At 42.0% G+C, this 23,209-nt stretch overlaps 1 protein-coding gene across 1 annotated transcript in view; it reads left to right on the top strand.

Moving 5' to 3' along the window:
- The window catches only part of Epha4 (EPH receptor A4), a 140,222-nt gene extending 119,696 nt beyond the window's left edge, over positions 1-20,526 (top strand). Inside the window, 8 exon segments of the mRNA XM_005070450.4 lie at positions 461-646; positions 4,737-4,798; positions 5,284-5,493; positions 7,299-7,448; positions 10,571-10,764; positions 13,414-13,569; positions 13,886-14,809; positions 18,031-20,526. Of these exon segments, the coding sequence (XP_005070507.1) occupies positions 461-646; positions 4,737-4,798; positions 5,284-5,493; positions 7,299-7,448; positions 10,571-10,764; positions 13,414-13,569; positions 13,886-14,000 (1,073 nt within the window). The 3' untranslated portion in view covers positions 14,001-14,809; positions 18,031-20,526.
- The last annotated feature ends 2,683 nt before the right edge of the window (positions 20,527-23,209 follow it).

Raw genomic sequence — 23,209 nt, forward strand, 5'->3', positions numbered from 1 at the left:
CGTCTTTCTTTGTGAATGTTAAATAGGTATATAAATTAAAATGTAAATCACACAATTACATTCGAATGTGGGGTGTTTTTTGTACATCTATATATGTAAAAATTATGCATTGAGATTTCCTTATTCAGAGTATGCATGTGATGTTCTGTAAGGAGCTCTGGTGCAAATTTGTGCTCATTTTCAGGAAAATGAGCATGGGGATAAAATAAATGAACATGTAAGACCTGTAGCCAGGCTGGTTAGATCCAGGATATTCTAGTTCGTGCTGGCTGCAAAATTTTGAGGTTTATGTGAAGTGTGAGTTTCCTGTGATAAAATGGAGTCCCTGAGAATAGTGTGTGTTGTGGGGAAACTAAATGAAATCATCACTGGATCTCACTAGTTAAGTGCCTGATACAATGAAGGTTATTTATTGCATCTTGAGTGCATTTCAGGGGCATCTCCGATTCTTCTCCCACAGGTGAATTTGGAGAGGTCTGCAGCGGACGCCTCAAGGTGCCAGGCAAGAGAGAGATCTGTGTGGCCATCAAGACTCTGAAAGCTGGTTACACCGACAAGCAGAGGAGGGACTTCCTGAGCGAGGCCAGCATCATGGGACAGTTTGACCACCCAAACATAATCCACCTAGAAGGCGTTGTCACCAAATGTACGTGGGTCAGCCTCCTCTACAAAGCTAAGGGAGGGAAATTAAATACACATTTTCTTTCCAGGGAAATGACAGATGGAACAGGTCCACTGATTACTAATAGGAGGAAATCAGTGCAGTGCAGGACCAGTCATTAATCTTTCAGTCAGTTCTAAATGGGTCTGTGACTGCAGCTGATGCCCTGTCTCCAAGGCAGCTTGTGTGAGATTTGGGAGAAATTAATATTGCTGAGTTTTGGGTACTCCATACCATCTTTCAAATCTTTGCTAGACCAAACTGATCGTACAAGCAGATGGTAAACGAAATGAATTTCATAAAAAGCAAAACAAAAGCTTGCCACACCTTGCATTGGAAGCTTGGGTTCCAGATGCAGGGAGCAAAACTTGCGAATCTTTATTATATCAGGGTGGGAGGGTGGGGGGGTAGCAGGATTTGCTTGTCTGCTCTGCCTGATTTATGGCTGTTGCCATTCAGCACCTATTTACAGTAACACCTGGCTTGAACCTTCTTTCTTTAGTCCATTAGCATTCACTGAGCTTGTGAACCACGCTTCAGTTAAAATACGACACAGCTCAACAGATGCGTCTTGTGAAGCAAACCCGGTGTACATCTGTATGGCTGGCTAAGACTGACTTATAAAGTGTCACACAGTTAGGGCACTGAAGCAGTGCGTGTTATTTAAGGTGGCTCTGCTCCAGGAGCCCCAGTTCCTAACTATAGTTAGTACAAGTCAAGGATCTTGTAAGCCTGGGGCTCTGTCTTCAGTGAGGCCAAGATATCTCTTACTTGATTTAAGACAGCTGTGAAAAGCTTGTCAATCAACAAGTGGCAAGTGTCAGCATGGCTGCTGCTTCAGTGAGGAGAACCAGGAACGGAGGGGGTGGGGGTGGGGGAGGTTACAGTAGGTTAAGTTGGAAAATAGAGACATTTGTAGTAAGCCACAAAGTATTTGGGAAGAAGATTCCAGAAGGTTACCTAAGTGAAAGCAAGCTCCTCAAATTTAAGCCGTTATCGGAGTCTTCTAGTAACGATTCTTAGGGACTAGAAAGATGATGTAGAAGCATGTGAACGTGCTTGCTGCCAAGCCTTGGGGCCTGAGTTCAGTTTCAGGAACCCACGTGGCTGGGAGGAGAGAGTTTAACTCCTGAAGATTGTCTCCTCTGACCTTAGGACAAGTTCTGTGGCATGCATGACCCCATCCCATGACTAGATGGAATTCAGAGTTTTCTTTTCACTTTTAGGAAGGACAGTTTCCTAGGCTTTCTCTAAAGAAGTTTCAATGGGTGGGGTGGGGATGGGAGGTAGAGGGTGGGAGTTAGGGGAGAACCATCTAATCTTCAATTCCTAAAGAACTTGCTAAAGGTGGTACCAGTACCACGAGCCCAGGATCCACGTTGAGGATAACTGACCGGTGGCTTTGGTGCTTGCTCACACCTCTACCGGTGGCTTTGGTGAGATAGTCCTTCTTTTGCTTCACTCTTCTCACCTATAAAAAACGGAGATAAATAAAACTTGCCTCCAAAGGTTATTTGGGGAGAAAATAAAATATTTAGAGTGGTTTGCACAATGGCAAGTTAAACACACACACACACCTCTTGAAGTGTTAATGGTGTCATTATGTCTGAAGGAGTACACCATTCCTCACACTGAGAATTCTTCAAAAAAGGAAATTCGATGCTGGGGATGTATAATTTTCTACCTCAGGTGAAGGCTGTAATTAGCATAGAATAGTTCTATTTGCTTTTTAAGATTGGTTTTACAGACAGGATATGTTTTCTGTTGCCTGTGGCCTTCGAAACTGCCCAAGCCCCTCACTACTTTAATTAAAAGATAACATTCCCTTTAAATACTTCTGCAGGTCCCTATTCTAGAAAGGGGGCTCTGTTCAACTCGGGTGTTTTTCCTGCCGCAGACAGTGATTTTCATAGCACCTCTGCCGAAGAGAGAAGAAACAGGGGATCTTTGTGTTAAAGTCCCGCCGCGCCTTTAAAAACCCAGAGCTATTACAGCTGTAACTGCTACAAACGACCGCATTCATTTGCATAATGCAGTTGTCGCTGAATTAAAATGATTGAAAAAATTTCCACCAGAGAAGTTACTGGGGTCCCACCCCCTTCCTGCTAACCCCCAATCCCTGCATGTGGCAGGGAAGTAGTCATCTTCATTCCTGAGCCCATCCCTGCTCAACTTAGAAGCCTTTTGTGGAAGAAGGTATTCTCTCTCGTAGAGTTCTTAAAGATTGTGACAAATGGATACTTTTAATAAACGGGGTGAGAATACAGAAAACTTGAGAAGGTGGCAGGAAGAGTCAAACTAGGAAGTTATGAGGGTTTCATAGCCAACCAGTTCCCGGAGAAACTGTCTAGATGGAGGAGAGGATCATAAATTCTCCCCACTCCTCTCTCTCTCTTGGATCATCTCTTTGGGAACACACCAGGGGGAACCAATGAAATGGAATTAGGTGTTAATGCTTGGCAGGGAGAGCCGACTTTTCTCATTAGTTGACAAAGTATCTTTTGATTGAGGCAGGATGACTGAAACTCACATAGGTGATTTTGTTGTGACCAAGGACTTGTAGAGGACAGATGCCCTGAGACCTCCCACCTCCCACGGGGACTGAGTAAGGCGAGAAAGTAGCTCCCAAGGATCTTTTTCAGCAAGACCAGAAGTGTCCTGTCTACACAACAGATCTTACTTTCATTTCTCACTGAAAGTCTGAATGGGGTCACTCTCTAGTTTAAAGGGCCTGTCTCTGCCTCAGAAATATGCCTTACACATGACAGTAAACATGTACGGGGGGGAGCAGAGCAGAGGAGAGAGAACATTAATAAATTGGACTTAGTTGAAATTACAAACTTCAATAGTCTTGCCTCTGAAGTAAGGACATTTCTTCCTCACCGCCCTCCACCCTGCTGAATGTACTGATTGAGAATAAGGAATGCTTTTTTGGCGGTGAGATATCCCAGCCTAATTTCTGACTAAATCACTAAGTTCAGTCAGCAAGAACAATAAAACAAGTAAATATTTTCATCAGCTCAGGTTTTCATCAAAGGGGATCTTTGGCTTTATCCTGTCCCACATTTTCTCTTAGTATGGAAAAAAAAAAAAAAACAACAGGAGTACCACGTTTGCTGGCATCCCCTTGAAAAGGAGTTTCAGTCCTGAATTCATTGCCTGCGGCCAAGAAATGAAAGAAAGGTTATTTCCTAAGGCCCAGAGAGAACTCAAGTGAAACAAAACGGTTGATGCCCCCAGTTGCATAACCCTTCCAACCATTTTGCTCCAGTACCAAAGACAAGTTCCTTCTCAGACAGAATTCTCTGAAGATTTTATTGATTTATAATTTATTTATTAAAAAATTTCATACAACATATTTTTTCTCCTCCCCCAACGCCTCCCAGATTCTCCCTACCTTCCTACCCAATCACCTTCTTGTTGGTTCTCTCTACAGGGAAAAACCAAAAAAAGCAGTAGTTAAAAAAAAGATTTGTTTATTGTTAAGATAAGTTGTTAAAGGAAACCAATAGGAAAGATGAATGAGATGAGAAAGGAAGGGTCCAGGACCAGAGCAAGTGAAGGGGACTGAGTTCTATATGGTGTGTGTTCAGGTTATATGGTTGAATAATTAAGTATTCAATGTAACTACAGCTTTCTCTGACCACAGACTTTAGCATCACACAAGCTGCTTTTCTGGGAATAAAATTCAATGAATTATTCTAAAGACACACACACACACACACACACACACACACACACACTTCAACAGGCCTGCCCATTTATCATTTTCATCTGTTGTTTTAAGAGAGCAATTATCCATTCATGTGATCCCTGGGTACCAGAGGCCACTTTTGTTAAGGACCCTGTCAACAAGCCATCCAAAGGGTTAACCTTCCAGATGGAATTTAAGCCTACTTGTCCTTTGAATATTTCATTCCTAGCTTCCCACAGCTGAGGCATAAGCTTGGCTTGTTTTAATTAAATTAGATCGCACAAGACAGGTGTCTTGGCAGTAAAATTTTGCACAGCCAATTTTTATCTCATTAACTGCATGGCTCATCAAGGGCTTTTGTTTTTCTTTTGGAAACTCTAGGTAAACCAGTAATGATCATAACAGAGTACATGGAGAACGGCTCCTTGGATGCATTCCTCAGGGTACGTGTCTACTCTCTATTAGATCAAAGGATACTAGAATCTGGTAACTAACAGGGATGCTAGGGTCCAGTAACTAACAGGGTTACTAGCATCCAGTAACTAACACATTCCTTGTATACATTCTGTTCAATTGCATTTGTTGGAATTTTTTCAGCCAGGTTCAGGAAGAGGAGAAATGGAATCTGATGTGATTCTTAAGGCTATTGAATAATCCATGGGCAATGAGGGGAGTATTTGATTTATTCTCACACCGTGGAGCTCTTTGAGCTACAGATTCATTAAACTTGGACAATTTCCATCTATCACAGGAAGCAAACCCAGCTCCACTCGTGAATTAGTGACTTTGCTCAGAAGGGCCCGGAAATAATGCCGAGTTTCATTGCGTGCCGGATACAGATATTCAAAGAGAACGCAGTAATAAATTCTTGGTGATAATTGATTTGGCCTAATGCTAATGGGATTGTTCCCTCTCTCTTCCTATGTAGAAGAATGATGGCCGATTTACAGTCATTCAGCTGGTGGGCATGCTCCGTGGCATTGGGTCTGGGATGAAGTATTTATCTGATATGAGCTATGTGCACCGAGACCTGGCTGCTAGGAACATCCTGGTAAACAGCAACTTGGTCTGCAAGGTGTCTGATTTCGGCATGTCCAGGGTGCTTGAGGATGATCCTGAAGCAGCCTATACGACCAGGGTAAGGACCGTTTGCCACCTCTGGCATGGCATCTACTCTGATGAAACTGATCCTTTCTTGTCATCTTGATATTGGAACTCTTCCTCATTTTTTTTTCCTTCAAGTTTACTTATCCTTCAGGCCCTCTCCACATTTCTGCCTTCATTTTTAAACCATGCCTTAAAAAAGAAAAAGAGAGTCACTTTGAAACCTACTCTAACAGGTATCCATTTTGTAGAGCCAGAAATGACAAGCAAAATGAATTCTCTTTTCTCTTTAAAATTGAGCCAAATCAGAAGCCACTATCAAGGGCAATTTACTCAACAAATGATATATTGTTATGAAAATTAGGAGTTTGGATGACTTATTGTGTAGGTATGCGTGCATATACTGTATCCCAAATATATATCCATGTAATGCTAAAGTTCTCTTCATTTTCTGATTTTTTTTTCCTTCCATCTATACTCCTTTTCCTATCTGAGCTTTGCTACTTGGTTCTTTCCTGTTCTTCAGGGGTAAAATTTCTTGCCCCTAGATAAGCCAAAGCATTGTTTCTCCTTGTTGGCTAATGAATTTGAGAATGTATGTACAGAGTTTATAGAGCATTTCCCAATGTCTAATGGCTTTCCATGTAGTGCTGATAGATAAGTATGGATTGGGACACAGTGAGGAGTGTTCAGGGTGAGGTCAGGGTGTGCTCTGTCTTAGCCTCATGGTGAGAATATTGCATTCTAAAGGAATAAACAGTCTTCAAATCATTCCAATACTCAGGCTGATCCTCTTATGAACCCTGAAAGTATGTTTGGTGAGTTCAGGAGACATTTTATTGCTGTCTTCAGTATCAGAAGAGAAGAAACGTCATAGAGGCTTCTAGAAGGATACACGTACATAGTTAGATCCCTCAGCAAAATGTTTAAGGAAAGCATGTGTGTTCATCTGTAGGTAAGGTGTTTGAACATGGTACATGGGGTTTTCCCAGAGCAGGAAAGTAACCCAGGCGATTTATTATCCTGATGAGTAAGCCCTAATAAAGTCGAGGCATTCTTAAATGATGGCTGCTGGAGTCATGTGTGAATTTAAACTCAAGTTCCTTTCTCCAGGTAGAACCTCAGGAAATTTGAAACTCAACTAAAAGTACTTTATTTTACACCTAGGGGGTAATTAAGAAACATTTGAGGGTGGTCAGTGTAGCTTTGTTTTGTTTCTGGAAACATTCCACACCTTTCTGGGTAATAGTTGGTTTATTTACTATGTTTGTGATTTTTTTTTTCTTTTAATGTTAAACAGTAGTCTTTCCTTCATGGAAAAAAATACTGACTTTTACTTTCCAAGGGCCTATTATCTTTTATACATATCATACTTGCCATGTTACAGAAGTCTAGGAAGACTGTGGTGGGTAGAAATGTCCAAATTTGGGTCCCTTTGTTCACTGTCTCTGATGCAGTGTTAAACACTGTCTTTCCAAGGTTGGATGAGAGAGACTGCAGGAAGAAGGCAAAACAAAAGTAAGCCACGGATCCTTTGATATGCCCCAAATAACATATGTATTTATGTAAAACCTGAGATTTCCTTTCTATAATATTGCCCTAAGCAGCACTCAGAGAATAATTAGACAGATCACTTGTTCACTTCCTTGTGGTTAGCGAACACACATGAGAACTGTCTCAACCCGGAAGACTTTAGTCAAACAAGTCTGTTATTACTGAAAGTACCTCAGGAATGCTGTTGTCTCGCTGATTGTCAAGTAGTCACTACACTCAGAAACAAAACTAGCTAGCATATGAGTGCAAAAGTTGGGAAATAACCCATAGTTGCAATCTTCACAGGGTGGCAAGATTCCTATACGGTGGACTGCACCAGAAGCAATTGCTTATCGTAAATTCACATCAGCCAGTGATGTATGGAGCTACGGAATTGTTATGTGGGAAGTGATGTCATATGGAGAGAGACCATACTGGGATATGTCCAATCAAGATGTGAGTTTTTACCCTAAGATTCTGGAAATTCTAGATTACTGTATGATTAAGTAAGCATTGGGTTTGAAATGATAACATGAAAGTCAGTGCTCTTAATGTAAATAAATATACCTTGTAACCTCATTCCACATTATAACCAACAATGACTTGATTTCAAGACCAAAATTAAATAGATCTGTGGGTTTATAGAAAAACCATGAAAGATTGGGAGGAAACAAATTTCACATGTGTTAAAATTGACATAAAAGTTTTGTTGAAAAAAAAATTCTAGTGAATATTTTAAAGCTAGTATAGTTGTAATTAGACCTTGGCCCTCAAGGACTCTTAAATAAAGCTTCTCTAAATGACCCTTTGTAAATTATGCACATCCCTTTAAACGTACCATCTGGATTCGTTCGTAAGGGAGTATCTACGATGCATGCAATTTCAGAGACGCATTCAATAATGACACTAATAAGATTCCAGGCTAATAGAATTTAATTACAGACATCTCCAGTGAGGAAGGAAAAAAACAAATGCAAAACACAGTAAGTCCCAGATCAGGGATTTCCTAGAGCATGTTTTAGTTAATTCTGGAAAAAAAATTTGGGGGATTAGAAGTGAAGTGACCCTGGCCCCCCCATACCTTTCAAACTTTTCTAGTATTTACTCGGGGTAGAACATTATAGAGGAGTGTTTACAATACAGTATTTGATTTTGATGTGGAATGTTGTCTGCCCATAATCTAACTCCACTGGAAATTACAAATCCCTGACAGTTAAAAACCCAGATACACCGAGTAGAATGTAGGTTCCTATGCACAAAGGGGAGGTTGGAGCAATGGGGAAACCATGAATTCATTTCTAAGTGTGTGTGTGTTGGAAGGTGGGTTTCCTAAACTGCACGTAGCCAGTTTAAAGAAGAATGGCAGTCTACCTATTCTCATACCCAATCATGTTGATAGTTTCCATAATTCTGTAAAGCAATTTGATTGTTCTGTGCTTTTTATTTGGGTGACTTTGAGGCATTTATTGCTCACAAATAATATTGACATATCATTCAAATATGTTTGTCTGTCTGGATTTGGGGACCAAGGGGAATCATCAGGAAATGTAAGTGACATCTTGGTCATATGGCAGGTGGAATGACGGATACTAGGGGAAATACACTAAACTTCATAATTTTAAAAAGTATCTTTTGCTCCCCTACCCAAAAGACTCAGTGAGCCGAAAAACTTGCTTTATTAACCTAAAAGCTGTCTTCCCAACTGGAAGTGTAATGCCAGATGTAACCTAGGTTCTAATTGGTCTTAGTAATAAAAACCCGGAGTCAGATATTACGGGGTGAACGCTGAAAGATCAGAGAAGCTGAAATGCTCAGACTGAAAAAAGGCGGAGCTCCTGTCTCCTCTCACCTTATATTTCTCTCTTTGCCCAACCATATCACTTCCTGTCTGTCTGTACAGACCTCCAGGTAGACCTCTATGGTTAACTAGTGGCTACCTCCACCCTCTGATCATCAAGCAAGTTTTATTTGTTAGAGTACAAACAAGATACCGCCTCAGAAAACAAACAAAACTCACCACAGGTCAGGGTTGGAAGCCTTTGAGAGAGTATTCATCACTTTGCATTCTCCAGACAATAGCCCAGTGATGTTTGCATTCTCATCAATGGAGAATGTTCTCATCAACTCCAAAGCCAATACCATGTGCTTGGAAAGATATATGCTTGTCAAGATTAAGTACAATGAAGGTACACAAGTCAGAGTCATCTACCTTAGAAGGAGAAGCAGATAATTCTGATACAACAAGATATTGGAAATCACTTGGGAGGTGGTCCTCCATTGAAAGATATGTCTGCTAGATTTGAAACAGTGTTCTGGTTAACAGGACAGCAGTCAAATTTGCGCCCAGAATCTAGAGCCACTCAAATTGACTATTTTCTGCTGCAGGCCAATTTCTCAGCGGTCAATAGCCCCTTGTGAGATAAATCCAATGTGGTTATGAGATGGCTGCGGCATTTTGTCTTTCTGGCAGCGATCATTTGGGTAGGGGCAATGGAAAATAAATAAATAAATAAAAGGCTTAGAGAGTCAAACAAATAAAAGTGCTTCCAGTAGCTGAGACTGCTCATGAACAAGGCTTATGAGTAAGAACAGGGTGAAGTAGTTCCCCTTTTTGAATTTGCAGGAGTCTGCCGGATCACCTACCCGGGATTCACATGCCAATTGAGAGAGGGTTTAAGGAAGAGCCGGAAAGGCTGAGCCAAGCTTGGTGATGGAGGGTGGGGAGCTGGGTGACTGTTAGATCCTGTCCCTAAAAAAAGAGAACTATGTGCTGTCTGTGACACATTGAAAGGGCTAAATTACCATGAAGTTGAGTGATTCCTTTATCTAATTAAGCAGGTAGACAAGCCACTCTGGATGGCCCTGAGCAATAACACAATAGGCACCTACTGTTAAAACTTGCTTTTATGTGTACAGTCCCCTAAGAATGCACTGTCTGGGTGGTAGTGGCTCACACCTTTACTCCCAGCACTTGAAATCTCAGAGTGCTCAAAGCCAGCCTGGTCTACATGGCAAGCTCCAGGACAGTCAGCCTTATACAGATAAACTGTCTCAAAAAACCAAAAGGAAAAAAATGTATTTTTAAAGAATTGACTTACTAACATTTTGAATAGACTTAGTCAGCATCAGACTGTGGCCAAGACAGAGACTGGGTTGCTGTCTAAGGCTGTAGATCGCCTAAAGGGAAAAAGCAAGGTTATCTGGAAGTGGGTACAGACGCTGACATAGTAGATACTGAATGATAGGACACAGGGCTGAAGTGATGTCTAGGGAATTTCAACTTGGAATTACTTCTTAAAGAATGTCTGTGGCACTGGCTGGGTTCTACTGGAGTGTGTAGGTGTGTTAATGCCCAATAGCAGAGTGCAGACAAAGGAGCTGTCACCAACGCTCTGACTCCACGCTGGGATCTGATTGGGTTCTAACCCCTTTGAAATATCATTGCATCTCTAGTTCAAGTTTCGTATTGGCATCACATTGCATTAAACAATACCTAGCTTTGGCTTCTGTGAACGGGTTGGAGCTGTGCCCATGCTTAAGCTGCTGGCAGCTTACCACATCGTCCTGTTGTCTTCTAGGTGATTAAAGCCATCGAGGAAGGCTACCGGCTACCCCCACCAATGGACTGCCCCATTGCCCTCCATCAGTTAATGCTGGACTGCTGGCAGAAAGAGAGAAGTGACAGACCCAAATTCGGGCAGATTGTTAACATGTTGGACAAACTCATCCGCAATCCCAACAGCTTGAAGAGGACAGGACCAGAGAGTTCCAGGTTTGCCATGCTTACTAATAGTGATGTATGAGGGATTACGTCCTATATGGCAGGCGAGTGCAGTGCATCCAAATTCCTGCCCTCGCCCAGTCACAGGTCACTGCCAAACTCTGCAACCTGGATGGCTCCTTCCTCAGTTACTCTGAGCCTGAAGAAGCACTGCTCTATGAAAAATGTAAAGGTCCCGGGCCATGGTTCACCAGGAAGTTTCCTTGAGGAAAAGAGCTTTACTGTTACAGGTTCAGGACACCTAGTAGACACCAGACTCCTGGTGTAGATCTGGGTAGGAAGGCTGTGGGTTAGACTGTTAGGCAGGCCTGCATCAGGTGAGGCATCCGGGCAGCTCCAAATCTGAGCTCCTTAAAGGTGTCTCTTTTATTGGGACCCTGAGATAAATATAGAATATCCTGCCAGGTGGTAGTGGCATGTGCCTTTAATCCTAGTGGATTTCTGGGACTTCAAGGCCAGCCTGGTCTAGAGAGCGGGAGTTCCAGGACAGTCAGAGAAACCCTGTCTCAGAAAACAAACAAACAAAAAAAAATGTCCCTTCCATCTATGTTAGTGTATGTCTGAGGCCTTTCAGCTTTTGCAGACCTTTATCTCTTCAAAACAGTCTTAACATCCTGCAAGGGAAGGAATATATATTTCTATCACAATTCAAGAAAAAGGGACCCTGGAGCAGACAGGAGAGGGACCTTCTAGTATCTGTGCTTCCAAATCCCTCCCACTGGTCACGTGACAGAAGGAGTAATCAAGCTCTTGAAATAACTAAAATTCACGTATTACTTAAGCTGGGACCATGTGTAACTTTGCTAACTGAAGAAAGATATTCTGCCATGTGGGAGCGTTTTTTCTTCTTTCTCATACTCTTAGGTCACAGAGGCTCCCAAGCCTCCTTTCCAGGTCTAATCAGTTTCTTCAGTCCCCGGGGAGAATCTCTTCTACCTTGTTCACCTTCGGCTGTGTTGTTTGGAGGGAAGAGATACTTTTTAAGGCCAATTCTTTGGTATTTGGTACTTGTCTTAGCATTTAGATAGATATTCAAAGCTCTTCAGCCACTGGTACACATAGTGTCAGCTTTGCACCAAAGCCTAGAGCAGATTGGGCTACAGCATGTACTTTTCGAGGTTCTCAACTTTTTCTTGATAATAATAGCGCTTAAATAATCCTCATCACTATTGCTGATAGTAGGATATAATAGAATATTATTAGCTCCAAATTAGGCAAATGTGGTGTTCTACTAGGAGAATGAAGACTTGAGAACAAGTTTGGCAATGACCTCTGGGACCTCCTGACACCAAGGGAAGCTATTTTCACCCTGAGGTTATTCTGATGTCATGTGGCTAGAGCCCTGTTGCGAGCTTAGCCTGAAATTACCAGTAAATACAAATGGTTGAACTTTGTTTAATAACAAATGCCATGGCTCTACATCCACCACTTAATGATGAACATAAAATTCTTAGTGGTAATGTTAGGAGAATTTGACCTTTTTTGTTGTAAACAGATGCTGAATTTATTCAGGAAAATAAGACAACTGAAATAACATACAAAAGAAAGGTCAGGCAGTTGAGTTATTTGAACACAAAATGTATCGGTGTAAAAAGAGTTGATGTTAAAATGTTTATGCAAAGGGGGAATAGTGCAAATTAAAATAATTTAAAGATCAGATTAATTCTGTGTAAAAGAAATCTAGGCGTTATAATAACTTCTTTTTTATAAGAAATTTAGTGCATAATCATCTTCAGGCTAAAATGTTAAACTCAAACATAGACTTTCTATGGTTTTGAGGGAAAAGAGAAGTTTCAGAAGGCTGTGTTTCTATGTAGGAAGTTACAGGACAGGTTATGAGATGCCTCTTTGAAGATCTAGCCTGTGATCATTAAGTATTCTGAAGATGACTAGGTCTCCTAAAAACTTTCATGGATGGGAGATTCCTTGTGGAACTCCATCGTGAGGAAAGGCAGCATGCCTGTGACCAGTCAGTCTTGACTATCAATCTGATAGTAAACACCTGGCTTGAGGATGAATAAATTAATAACCAAGTTAATAAGAAGAGTTTTGAATTTATTGGAATGACTACTGAGAGAGGAATCCAAGGAGCACATACAACCAATTCAAAGAGCAATCAAATTGCCATTGATTCCGCTGGTCTTGGCACACATGCAGGTCAGGCATGGGTGATTAAAGAGAGGATTGACTTCTGATGTCCAGGTTGGTGGGAATGTGGACCTCTCTGAGAGCATGCAGGATTTGAACTCTCAGTGTTCTCTCTGCTTCCATCAAGCCTGGCAGCTTGCAAGCCCACAATTTCCCTTCCTCACGCTTCACTGAGGGTTCCATAGTTCCTAAACTAATGTCTGTGGTATTTGGTCCTAATGGAAAGTGGATTCTTCCTCCCAAGAAAGCACGGGTTTGAATCACAAGAGGTCCCTCATCCTCTACCAAGTTAGGATGGTCAGAGCCCTGCCATGAGATTCAATGTCCAGAGCAGTCCACCTAAAATGAATGCCATTTTTTAACAAAAGGGCATGTTAATTTCGAATGACCATTTCTCTACTTACACCTCTTTATCTGACCCTTTGTTTCTCTGGTCTGTCACGTGCAATCTGATTTGTTTCTTCTGTTTATATATTCTCATTCCACTTGCAGACCAAACACAGCCTTGCTGGATCCCAGCTCCCCTGAGTTCTCGGCTGTAGTATCAGTGGGCGACTGGCTGCAGGCCATCAAAATGGACCGGTATAAGGATAACTTCACAGCCGCCGGGTACACCACGCTAGAAGCTGTGGTTCACATGAACCAGGAGTAAGTACTCAGCGATGTAACACCAAAGGGTAAATCTAGATTTCATAGTATTTTCCTGTTTCTCTTTGAGTTTCATAATCATTCCCTACTCATTAAAAAAAAAAGCCGGAATGCCTCTCATTTTGATAGAATATAATTTTACATGACTTCTGTAGTACACGCATTGTTGTATTGGATTGCTTAACGGGACATGTGTACACCTCCCTTGTACTGTATTAATTGTGGCTGATTCAAATGTGTCTGCATGAAGCCTTGAGAAGGAGATTCTCTGCATGCCCCCAATGACTTCTTTCCTCTCTCTTTGCCCCATCTACAGTGACCTGGCAAGAATTGGCATCACTGCAATCACACACCAGAGTAAGATTTTAAGTAGTGCCCAGGCAATGAGAGCCCAGATGCAGCAGATCCATGGCAGGATGGTTCCTGTCTGAGCCAGTACTGAATAGACTCAAAACTCTTGAAATTAGTTTACCTCATCCATGCACTTTAATTGAAGAACTGCACTTTTTTTACTTCGTCTTCGCCCTCTGAAATTAAAGGAAAACAAACAAACAAACAAATGTCCGCAGCGTTGCTTGGTGTATGAGATTGCTAAAACCGTGGGGCTTAACGTGAATGATCTTGATCGTTGCATTTAAACATGGAGCCAGTAATATCTCAGAAGTACTCTGTCCATCGCTGGTGTGTAAAATACGTGTACTTATATAAATAAAACTCCGCCTCCAAGTTTCGATGCTGTATTTCCTGTCAGACACCGGGTTTTCGAAGTCACCTTAATCCTCTCTGTGTTTGGAATTTCAACCGAAGGATTTTGCCTGTGGCATCAACTGTAGTAATCACTCCTCACTGGAACGAAGACCACTGTGGCCCAAGAGCATTGGTGAAGGACTCAAAGGTGGCTGTCAGGGCTTGGTTCATACTACAGAATAAAATCCTGGTGAAAGCCACGTGACTTATCCATGCTGCCTCTTCAGACTGGCCCAGGATACCTGGTGGACTTCTACGACATAGGGAGCTTGAAAGAAAAGAAAAATTGATTTAAAAAATGCAAACTCCCAAGCCCTATTACCCCTGACTGGACAAATGAGGTCTTTGGGCCTGAGGCTGTGCCCTATAAAGTTTTATTTGGGAATACTACAAACTTATCGTGACTACCTTATGGATAGTGGGCTGTGACAATCCTGAATGGGGAATTTTCACACTCCCCCTGCTTTAAAGAGGCAACTCCCAAATTTACAAGGTAAGTTAAAAGAATGAGCAATGGCTCTTTGGTAAAAATATTTCTCTCTCTCTCTCTCTCTCTCTCTCTCTCTCTCTCTCTCTCTCTCTCTCTCTCTCTCTCTCTCTGTTGATTGCATTGAAACACTGAAAAGCATGCATGGTCGAGGTCTAGTTGTGAGAGATTCCAGTCCTTTTGGTTGTAGAAGACATCAAAACCAAGATGGCTCCCCTGTTGTTCTTCAGGAAACAGGTGAGGGTCATGTGGGCAGGTCATAGACTGCCCACTGGCTGCCTTTCCCTCAAGAAGGGTCCTCAAGCCCTTTGATGCTATTCACTGAAGTCAGGAAAGTTTGTTATGTCTGGAAGTCAGATATAATGTTAGGAGCCTTTGTAACTACTGAGTTAATGTGCCCCACCTTTTGGGAGAGTCGCTTAAATAAAGAAGCATTTTCTGACTTCTCCAGTAACCCCCACACAGACTAACTTAGCTCAAGAGGATTCAGCGAAATGTTGGTGGTGAGAATGACTGTGATTTCCTTATGACCAGAAATTTACCTACAAAGAAAGAAATCCCCCTTTTATCTCTAACTTCATCAGCAGCATCCAGCACCTCTCTATTTATGTTCTGGAGCTTTCTTTACAATTTTAGGTGATAGTTCATTCCTAGATGCAAAGGACCTAACTTTGTGCTAGGATTTTTGTTTTAATGATTTCAGTTTTATCACTTTTAACCGAAAGACTGACTGAGTGTAATAACCTCTTTTTCTGTCTTTCATTCCCCCCCCCCCTGAAAGCTGTTTCTTATAGACGAGATTGAGTAAGGAATGCTGAATTTGATGCTGTCAAATACTGACAGTTTAGTTAAAAAAAAAAAAAAAAAACCTTCCGTACAACATTAGTAAGCTTTTCTGTTTCCAAGGAATATGACTTTTTTAAAAGCATTCCAACAATTTTTGTTTTATCGCTGTTTTCAGTGAAGTCTGAGTTCTTGATTTTCATGCTAAAAGTTGACAAATGTGGGTGGGGTTCTACTTTTTATTTTGCTTGCTTTGTTTTACAGATACAGTTCTGTTTAAGAAAAACTATGGAAATTTGGGGTGTGTGTTTTCGTTATTTTTATTCTGTGTGCACATGCATGCACATATGTGTTATGTGTCTAGAGGTTAGAGAGCAACGTGCACAAGTTGGTTCTCTGCATGTGGGTTCCAAGGATCGAATACAGGTCACCAGGCTTGGCAGTAGGCACTCTTATTCACTGAGTCATCTCACTGCCCCAAGTACATTGTTCTTGATCGCTACAGTCCTACAGTAAAAAATCAAGCATTCTGGACTTACACATGAAGTGGAAACAGAATATTATCTTGCAGCCAGTACTGAATGAGTAAAAGGATTCCTTTTTTTTAAACAGTCACCAACTTGAGGCGTGACATGTTTTTCTAAACATGGAACATGTTCAGAGCATAGCTTCACTGAAGTACTCAAACAAGTGAACATTATTTTGCAGTGTTGAAGGCCTTGTTGTTATTCCTTAGCAGGGATCTCTGTCTATTATTTCATAATATGAAAGGTTGCATCATTTGAAGGCCACCTTCTGAGCTGTATGTAGTTTGTGTTCAAGACAAGGCCAATGGAAGAGCCAATAAAGGATGTTCCAAGTGTCTGTGATAATACCCCAGGAGCAGTAAAAATGTTTACTGCCTCTTGAAGCCTTAGCAGTGAGCCATGAGAATAATAGGAAAGTCGTACTGTTTCTCAGGATGCTGTGCCAGACTCTGGCATCCTGACAGCTATGGAGTCTACAGCCAACCGAAACGTTGACACTGGAAACTCACCCCTAACTCAGTTCCTCCACCTGTAAATTAGAAAGATAATGATACCTTGGTAATAATAGCTTTCCCGACGTGGTGGTGTGGGCCTGTAAGAAGTACTCCTGCAGGGAGCTCCACAGAGAAGTGGTGCTTTCTGCCAACTCATCCAGGTGTTAGGACCTATGATCACAAATGGTTTCACCGAATGTTCACTGCATGTGGTCCACTGGTCAAAATGCAGTTCAGGTGCAGAGGACCAGGCAGATGAAGTCCCTTCACTCTGCTTTATAGGAGGCTGGGACACAATATGGCTCAATACCAAAGGTGACACCTGTGGAGATGTTTGCATACCCTGTAACTGAAGATCAGCACTCTTGTGTGTATTGGGGCACATTGAGTCCTATTTTTGTCTTAAGACCCTTCACAGACCACGTAACTTCCTTGGCTTCAATTTTAGAACTCCCTTATAATAAAGGAACAGCCTGGGCTCTGACTCTGATGTTAACTAAATGTCAAATTTCACAGTCCCTGCCTTCTCACCTTGGATATCATCCTCACCTGCAAGTCCCCACCATGTCCACTAAGTATTGCGGACATTGTTATAATAGTTATTTATAGTCCCACATTAAGTGAAGAAGGGGATTAGACTGAAGGAGGCAGAAGTAGCAAAAGAAACTCCCCACCAAAACTTTGCCTGTGCATATGTGTAGGTGTGGCGGAGTTTTAAGGTCAAGTTCGTATTCTCTTTGTCCTTCACCTGAGTACATGTATACCTGATGAAATCTGTTATGGTCAGGTTTCAAAAACTACATTTGATGTGTTTATTGCTTCCCAGAAAGGAAGAATTAGAAAACATGTCAGTTCCTGTTTCTTTTCCTTATTTTTTTTTCCTTTTAATTTTTGGATGGGTTTTTTTGTTTGTTTGTTTGTTGTTTATGAGACAAGGTCTCACCAAGTAACCTGCCCTGACCTGAAGCTTTCTACAGACCAGGCTAGACTCAGACTCAGAGATCCACCTGCTTCTGCCTCCTGAGTGCTGAGATTAACAAAAGTTTGTGCCTCTATGCCCAGCTCTTTCTCTCTGTCTCTTAACATAATATCTTTGCCAGGCCGATGTGGTGGTGCAAGTGTCATACCAGCACTCAGGTGGTTCTCCATGAGTTCAAGGCCAGCCATGATTGCATAGTGAGACCCTGTTTCATATAGTAGCAACAATAATAAGAGTTTGGATAAGTATAAACAGCCTCTACATTGACAAGTGAATTGTTCTTATTAGCCCATGCTTAATATACATGCACTGAGCCTTGTCACTTTCTGTGAATCCAAAGTTCTGTGTGGTCTGCTTCTGTTTGATAGAAGCTTGGCTTGTAGCTGATTGGTTGACTGCTGGCTGGTAATACTGGCTGACGTTTTGTCTCTCTTTTCTCTACAGGGAATAGATTCTGCTATCTCAGCCTCGCAGCCCTTCCTGTTGATTACAAAGTCCTTGGAAAAAAAACAGAACCCACCCTCCTCGGTTCCTTCTGAAAGTCTTTCTTTGGCTTCTCATTCACCAGTTTTGAGGCAAAGACACTTGCCGAAACACTTGCACCTGAAAAGCAGAAGAAATGTTTCAGGTCCCCTTCGCCCAGGAAAATAGCAACATCAAGCTCTGGCGTCTGTTCTCCAGCTGCGCTGTGGAATGTGCTGTCTCAAGGCACCAGCTCTGCCTTGTGGTTTTATTTATATGTATTTCCATATTCCATTCCTGTACATCACTGCTGCATCTGTGTGGCAGCATGTGACCAAATGTTACAGGTTTTACTACGGACGCCAGGTCAGGCGCCACCATGCAGAACAAAGCCAGTTCCGTAAGCTGCCTAGGATATGCATTGCTGAAGTGACATTTTACCCAGGGTGTGCCATTGCAGTGATATAAATATATTTTTTCCTAGACTAAAATATGACCTGAATATCGCTTTTGATGTATGTACATAGGTGTGAGTGTGTGTGCCTGTGTGTGTGTGTGTGTGCGCGCGTGTGTGTGTGCGTGCATGCGTGCGTGTGCGCGCGCCTGTAACCTCATGCTTCGAACTGCCTGTGAATGTTGTGGAGTGCTACACCTGGAGAGTTCTGGTTTGTCACCAGTTCAAAGATGAAGAGTCACATGATACACAGGGCCTGGAGACCATGTCCATCCCCTTGGGAAGACAGCTTGGAAATGCTACATGGTCTGTTTATGAGTGTAATGTAGTTGTCATACTCACCATAAGAAGCAATTCTACAGCTTTGGACCTCCATGATGGAGTGATTGTTGGATATAACCCCACCCAAGGTGACAGCCTGTCACCGCAATCGCAGATTCTGTTGGGACTCGCCAGTTCCACGATTGAGAGAGAAGGGGATGGAATCCTGTAGCGACCCCAGATGGAGTACAAGTCGCCTTTGTTTCCCTGCATAAATGAACTTGATGAATGCGAACAAATATATGCAATTCATATACTTTTGGAGATGAACTCAAAGATGTATGTCAGCCTTGAGAGGATGTGTCTGGAGTAATACTTTGTGTCCGTCCCAGTGTCACAGAAAAATACATACATGCCAGTGGCTCTTGAGGTGGATGTAGTTGGGATGAATTGGCCTCTAGCAATTCCAGGTTCCCCAATTACATGTGGAAAGTTCTCTGGTAACCAATATGCAGCTAACTCCCTTTGCCCTTGAAAGTGCATCAGTCTTCTAGAATCTGAGTTCTGGTGTATGAAGATTCGGTATTGACAGGATACGTATACCAAACTCCAGCCAGCATACTGCCATTTTACCTAACCTGAGTGGCTGCCTTGCTTATTCGGAACTATAGTTGCAGAGACTGTGGCCATTTACATAAGCTATAACATCAAATCAGGGAAAAATGGGGGAAAAAAGATTCTGAACCATATATTGTTGAATAAGTAGAGAAAATCACCAATAAATATTTATTGCATTCTGACAGGGTGTGTGGCATTGTATTCTCATAACTATGCCAGAGTGACAAAGTTAATTTACCCCTTTTGGGGGGACCTTAATATATTTTTAAAGGGATGTGCCTATGCATTGATGCCTGAAAAATATGTAATGTGTTAAAAAAAAAATGAGGTTGAATCTCCGAGTGGATCATCTTTCCCAGAGGTCGGGTGGGAGGAGGCCAACTTCCGGGTCTGTGTCCAGCCCAGGAGCAAGTGCTGGCCTGGTGAGCTGGAGGGCTAAATTCTATTCAGATCTACTAAGCAGCTTCAAGCTGTTCCCTGCACCAAATCAAGTCGTTTCACCGTGTGTCTGCAGGCTCCCAGTTATTTTTGGCAATCTTACAAATGAACTGTTCTGGTGTGTCTAAAAGGGCGGAAGAAAGGTGTGTTCACAACACGATTGCGTGTGTTCTGAGACCTCTTGTATTCATCTGTGAAGGGTACGTGTATTAATCCATACACTCCTATAGCCTCAGTTATTTGTCTGAAGACACTTAAATTTTGACCAGTAAAGGAAAGTTCTAGAAGCAATATTTTCACTCCTTTAGCATTGTCCAAATAACATCACGTATTGATAAATGCTGAAGAGTGTATTTATTTTGTATTACTCCAAGTCTGTTGGAATATGCAAGGACTGTGGTTATAATTAGAATGTATAAGGCATATTATGATTTAGTTCATTCATCCTGAAAGGAAATTTACCGAATATCTCTTGGTTCATACATGTTCCAAATTTTGAGCAATCTTTTGAGTTAGCCATAGATTTTTCTATTTTGTTTTCATTTGTCAAGGTATTTTTCTTCCCTTCATGAACTTTAGGTACACATAACTTATGTCATTTATTTATGGTCTTTTATACCTAGTTTGTAAAGTTGTAAAATAGCAAACTAAATGCAAAGAGTTTGCATTTGAAAGTAATAAAGTAGTTGCTGTATACAAGCCCAAAATCTTGTTGTCTTTATTTTATTCAGTGTTGGGGACCCATCCTAGACAAGTGCTTTACCAAGGAGCTAGACCCAGCCTCTCTTTACTTTGAGACAAGATCTTACTAAATTGGCCTACCTTGCCTGACGTTCACCTCATAATCCGGGCTGACCTTCAACCTCCGATCCTTTGACCTTCCACTCCCAAGTAGCTGGGATTACAAATTTATACCATTCTGCTTTGTTTGGGGTGGTTGTATCTTTTCAGCATTTTCCATTTGTATAACTATTTCCAAATTAGTCTTGTTTTTGATTAAACACAAACTTTTAACTCCTAATTAAATGGACTTATTTGAAAGATTTAAAATATTTGGTTAATTAGTTAATTAAAACATTTATTTTTTGCTGTTTGAGAAAGTGTCTCACCATGTATGTAACCCAGATTGGCCTCAAAATCTCTGCTTCCTGAATACAGGATAACAGACATGAGCTACCATGCCCGGTTTACTAATTGTTACTTTAAGTGTCTATGAACTACAGTGTGATAATCTGATACTTCTTAACCTTGTCATTGAGGACCACGCATCAAAATATCTGACTCTCAGATCCTATGTTCTGTTTTAAGAATCGACTTTGGAGCCCAGGGACCCCCTGCTTACTAATTACACAGATTTGTACCATGGTAACTGTAATACTAAGAGACTTCATAAAGATTAAAATTGCTGACATTTGCCACATTACATAGGGTGTGTAATAGTAATTCTTAATTCTGGTGGCACCAATTTCTTCACCTTCAGCCCTCTACCTTGTTACTGACCCAAGGTGCCAAGCAGCAGTTCTTTTTTTTTTTATTTTAATTTTAAATAGTTTGTTTTACGTGTCAATCCCAGTTCCCTCTCCCTGCCTTCCTCCCGCACCCCCCATCATCCCCCATCCTCCCATCCTATTGCCAATTCCTTCCACATAGTGGATATCTAGAGTCTGTCATTTCACTCAGGGCAGGGTCCAGGCACTCCCCCTAAGAGTCCAGGCTGAGAGAGCCTCCCTCTTTGTGCTATGGGCACACGATGTCTGTTTGTATTCCAGGGATAGACACTGATCCACTGCTCAGGGCCCCATAGGTTGCCCAGGCCTCCTCACTGACTCTCACATACAGGGGTCTGGATCAGTCCCATGCTGGCCTCCCTGCTGTCGGTCTGGGGTCCAAGAGCTCTCCCCTGTTCAGATAAACTGTCTCTGCTGGTTTTAATCAGGCCTATGAACCTAAAATCCATGAGTCCTGGCAGGGAAGTCCAGCAAGGGTTAAGACAGCCGCCGCCCCCCCCCCCCCCAACTGCAGAATTGTTACTTCTCCATGTTTTGTACATACATTTTGATAGGGGAGTTTCATAGATGTCCTCAAATTCTGAAATGGTTGGAGATAACAAATGGTTAAAAACTAGTCTTCAGGTGAGTGCTGTCTTCATGACACTTTCATTAAACAAATATCAGTTGGTAAAAGTCCCTGTTCATTGAAAACCAGACCCAAAGCAAAACATGGGGAGCAAGGGCTGATTCCAAAGAGCAGAGGCTATGTTGCATCTTACAGCCTGATGCAAAAGATCACCATGGCAACTCTTACAAGCACTGAGTGATGGGTTCAGTCCCCTTTTGCTGATGCCAAGCTTGATATGCAAACGAAGATCACAGAAGGGAAGTGAATACTGATATTCATGTTCAGAGATCCTTAGCTGTCCTTGAAGAACTATTTATTTTCTACTCTGTCATTAGTGGGAACTCAACCACATGTTCCAAATGCAAGTGCTAGGCCACTGGGAGGTTTTGTTTGTTTGTTTTAAGTCAGGGTTTCTATGTGTGTAGCCCTGTCTGTCCTGGAACTAGCTCTATAGACCAGGCTAGCCTGGAACTCACAGAGATACACCTGCCTCTTCCTCGGAGTGCTGGGATTAAAGGCATGCATCACCACTGCCCTGATGGGGATATCCTTCTGTATATATGTTTCTCTCCTTGCTTAAAGAATGGAACACTGTTTAGCCAATAGGCAGGAAAATGGGCAGAGCTAGGAGACGAGAATTCTGGGAAAGGTAGGCACAGAGAGGCCCGGAGGGACTGGGAGGATAGTACACACCAGGCATTCTCTGGTAAAATAAGTCCATATAGAAATGCATAGATTAGTAGTTATGGGTTAATAATTAAGACAGAGCTAGCCCATAAGAAGCCCTAACAATCAGCCAGCCATTTAATAATTAATATAACGTCCACGTGTTTATTTGGAGCTGAGAAAGGCTGCGCGACCTGGTGGGACATGAGAACCACCTGAGGGGAATACACTTTGAAATGCCAGGGAGAGAAGCTGAAACCCTAGGGAAGGACCAGCCTACCACAGCACAGGAGGGTATGGCATCTGGAAGCCCTCAGGGGAAACTTCCCTGAAGAGTTAGAACCTAGGCTCTGGGCTTCACTTTTACCCACAGACACTTCTAAAAGTTGGCTGGAACTTTGAAAGTCTCATGCGTATCTGTAGAGTGTTGCTGGGCCTCCTGCAGACTAGATATCTACAACTCTCTAGCCACAGCCCTCTTCTACACAAAAGTGCCTTTTTTTGGGGGGGGGGGGTTGATGGTCTTATCCATTCCATCTCCCTGGGAGGAAGGAGGAGAGTTCACAATTAAACTCCAATCCCTGGCGCTAGATTTAAAGAGTATTC

This window comes from Mesocricetus auratus, unplaced genomic scaffold, assembly GCF_017639785.1.
Source record: "Mesocricetus auratus isolate SY011 unplaced genomic scaffold, BCM_Maur_2.0 Super-Scaffold_100010, whole genome shotgun sequence".
In the NCBI taxonomy this organism is placed as follows: domain Eukaryota; kingdom Metazoa; phylum Chordata; class Mammalia; order Rodentia; family Cricetidae; genus Mesocricetus; species Mesocricetus auratus.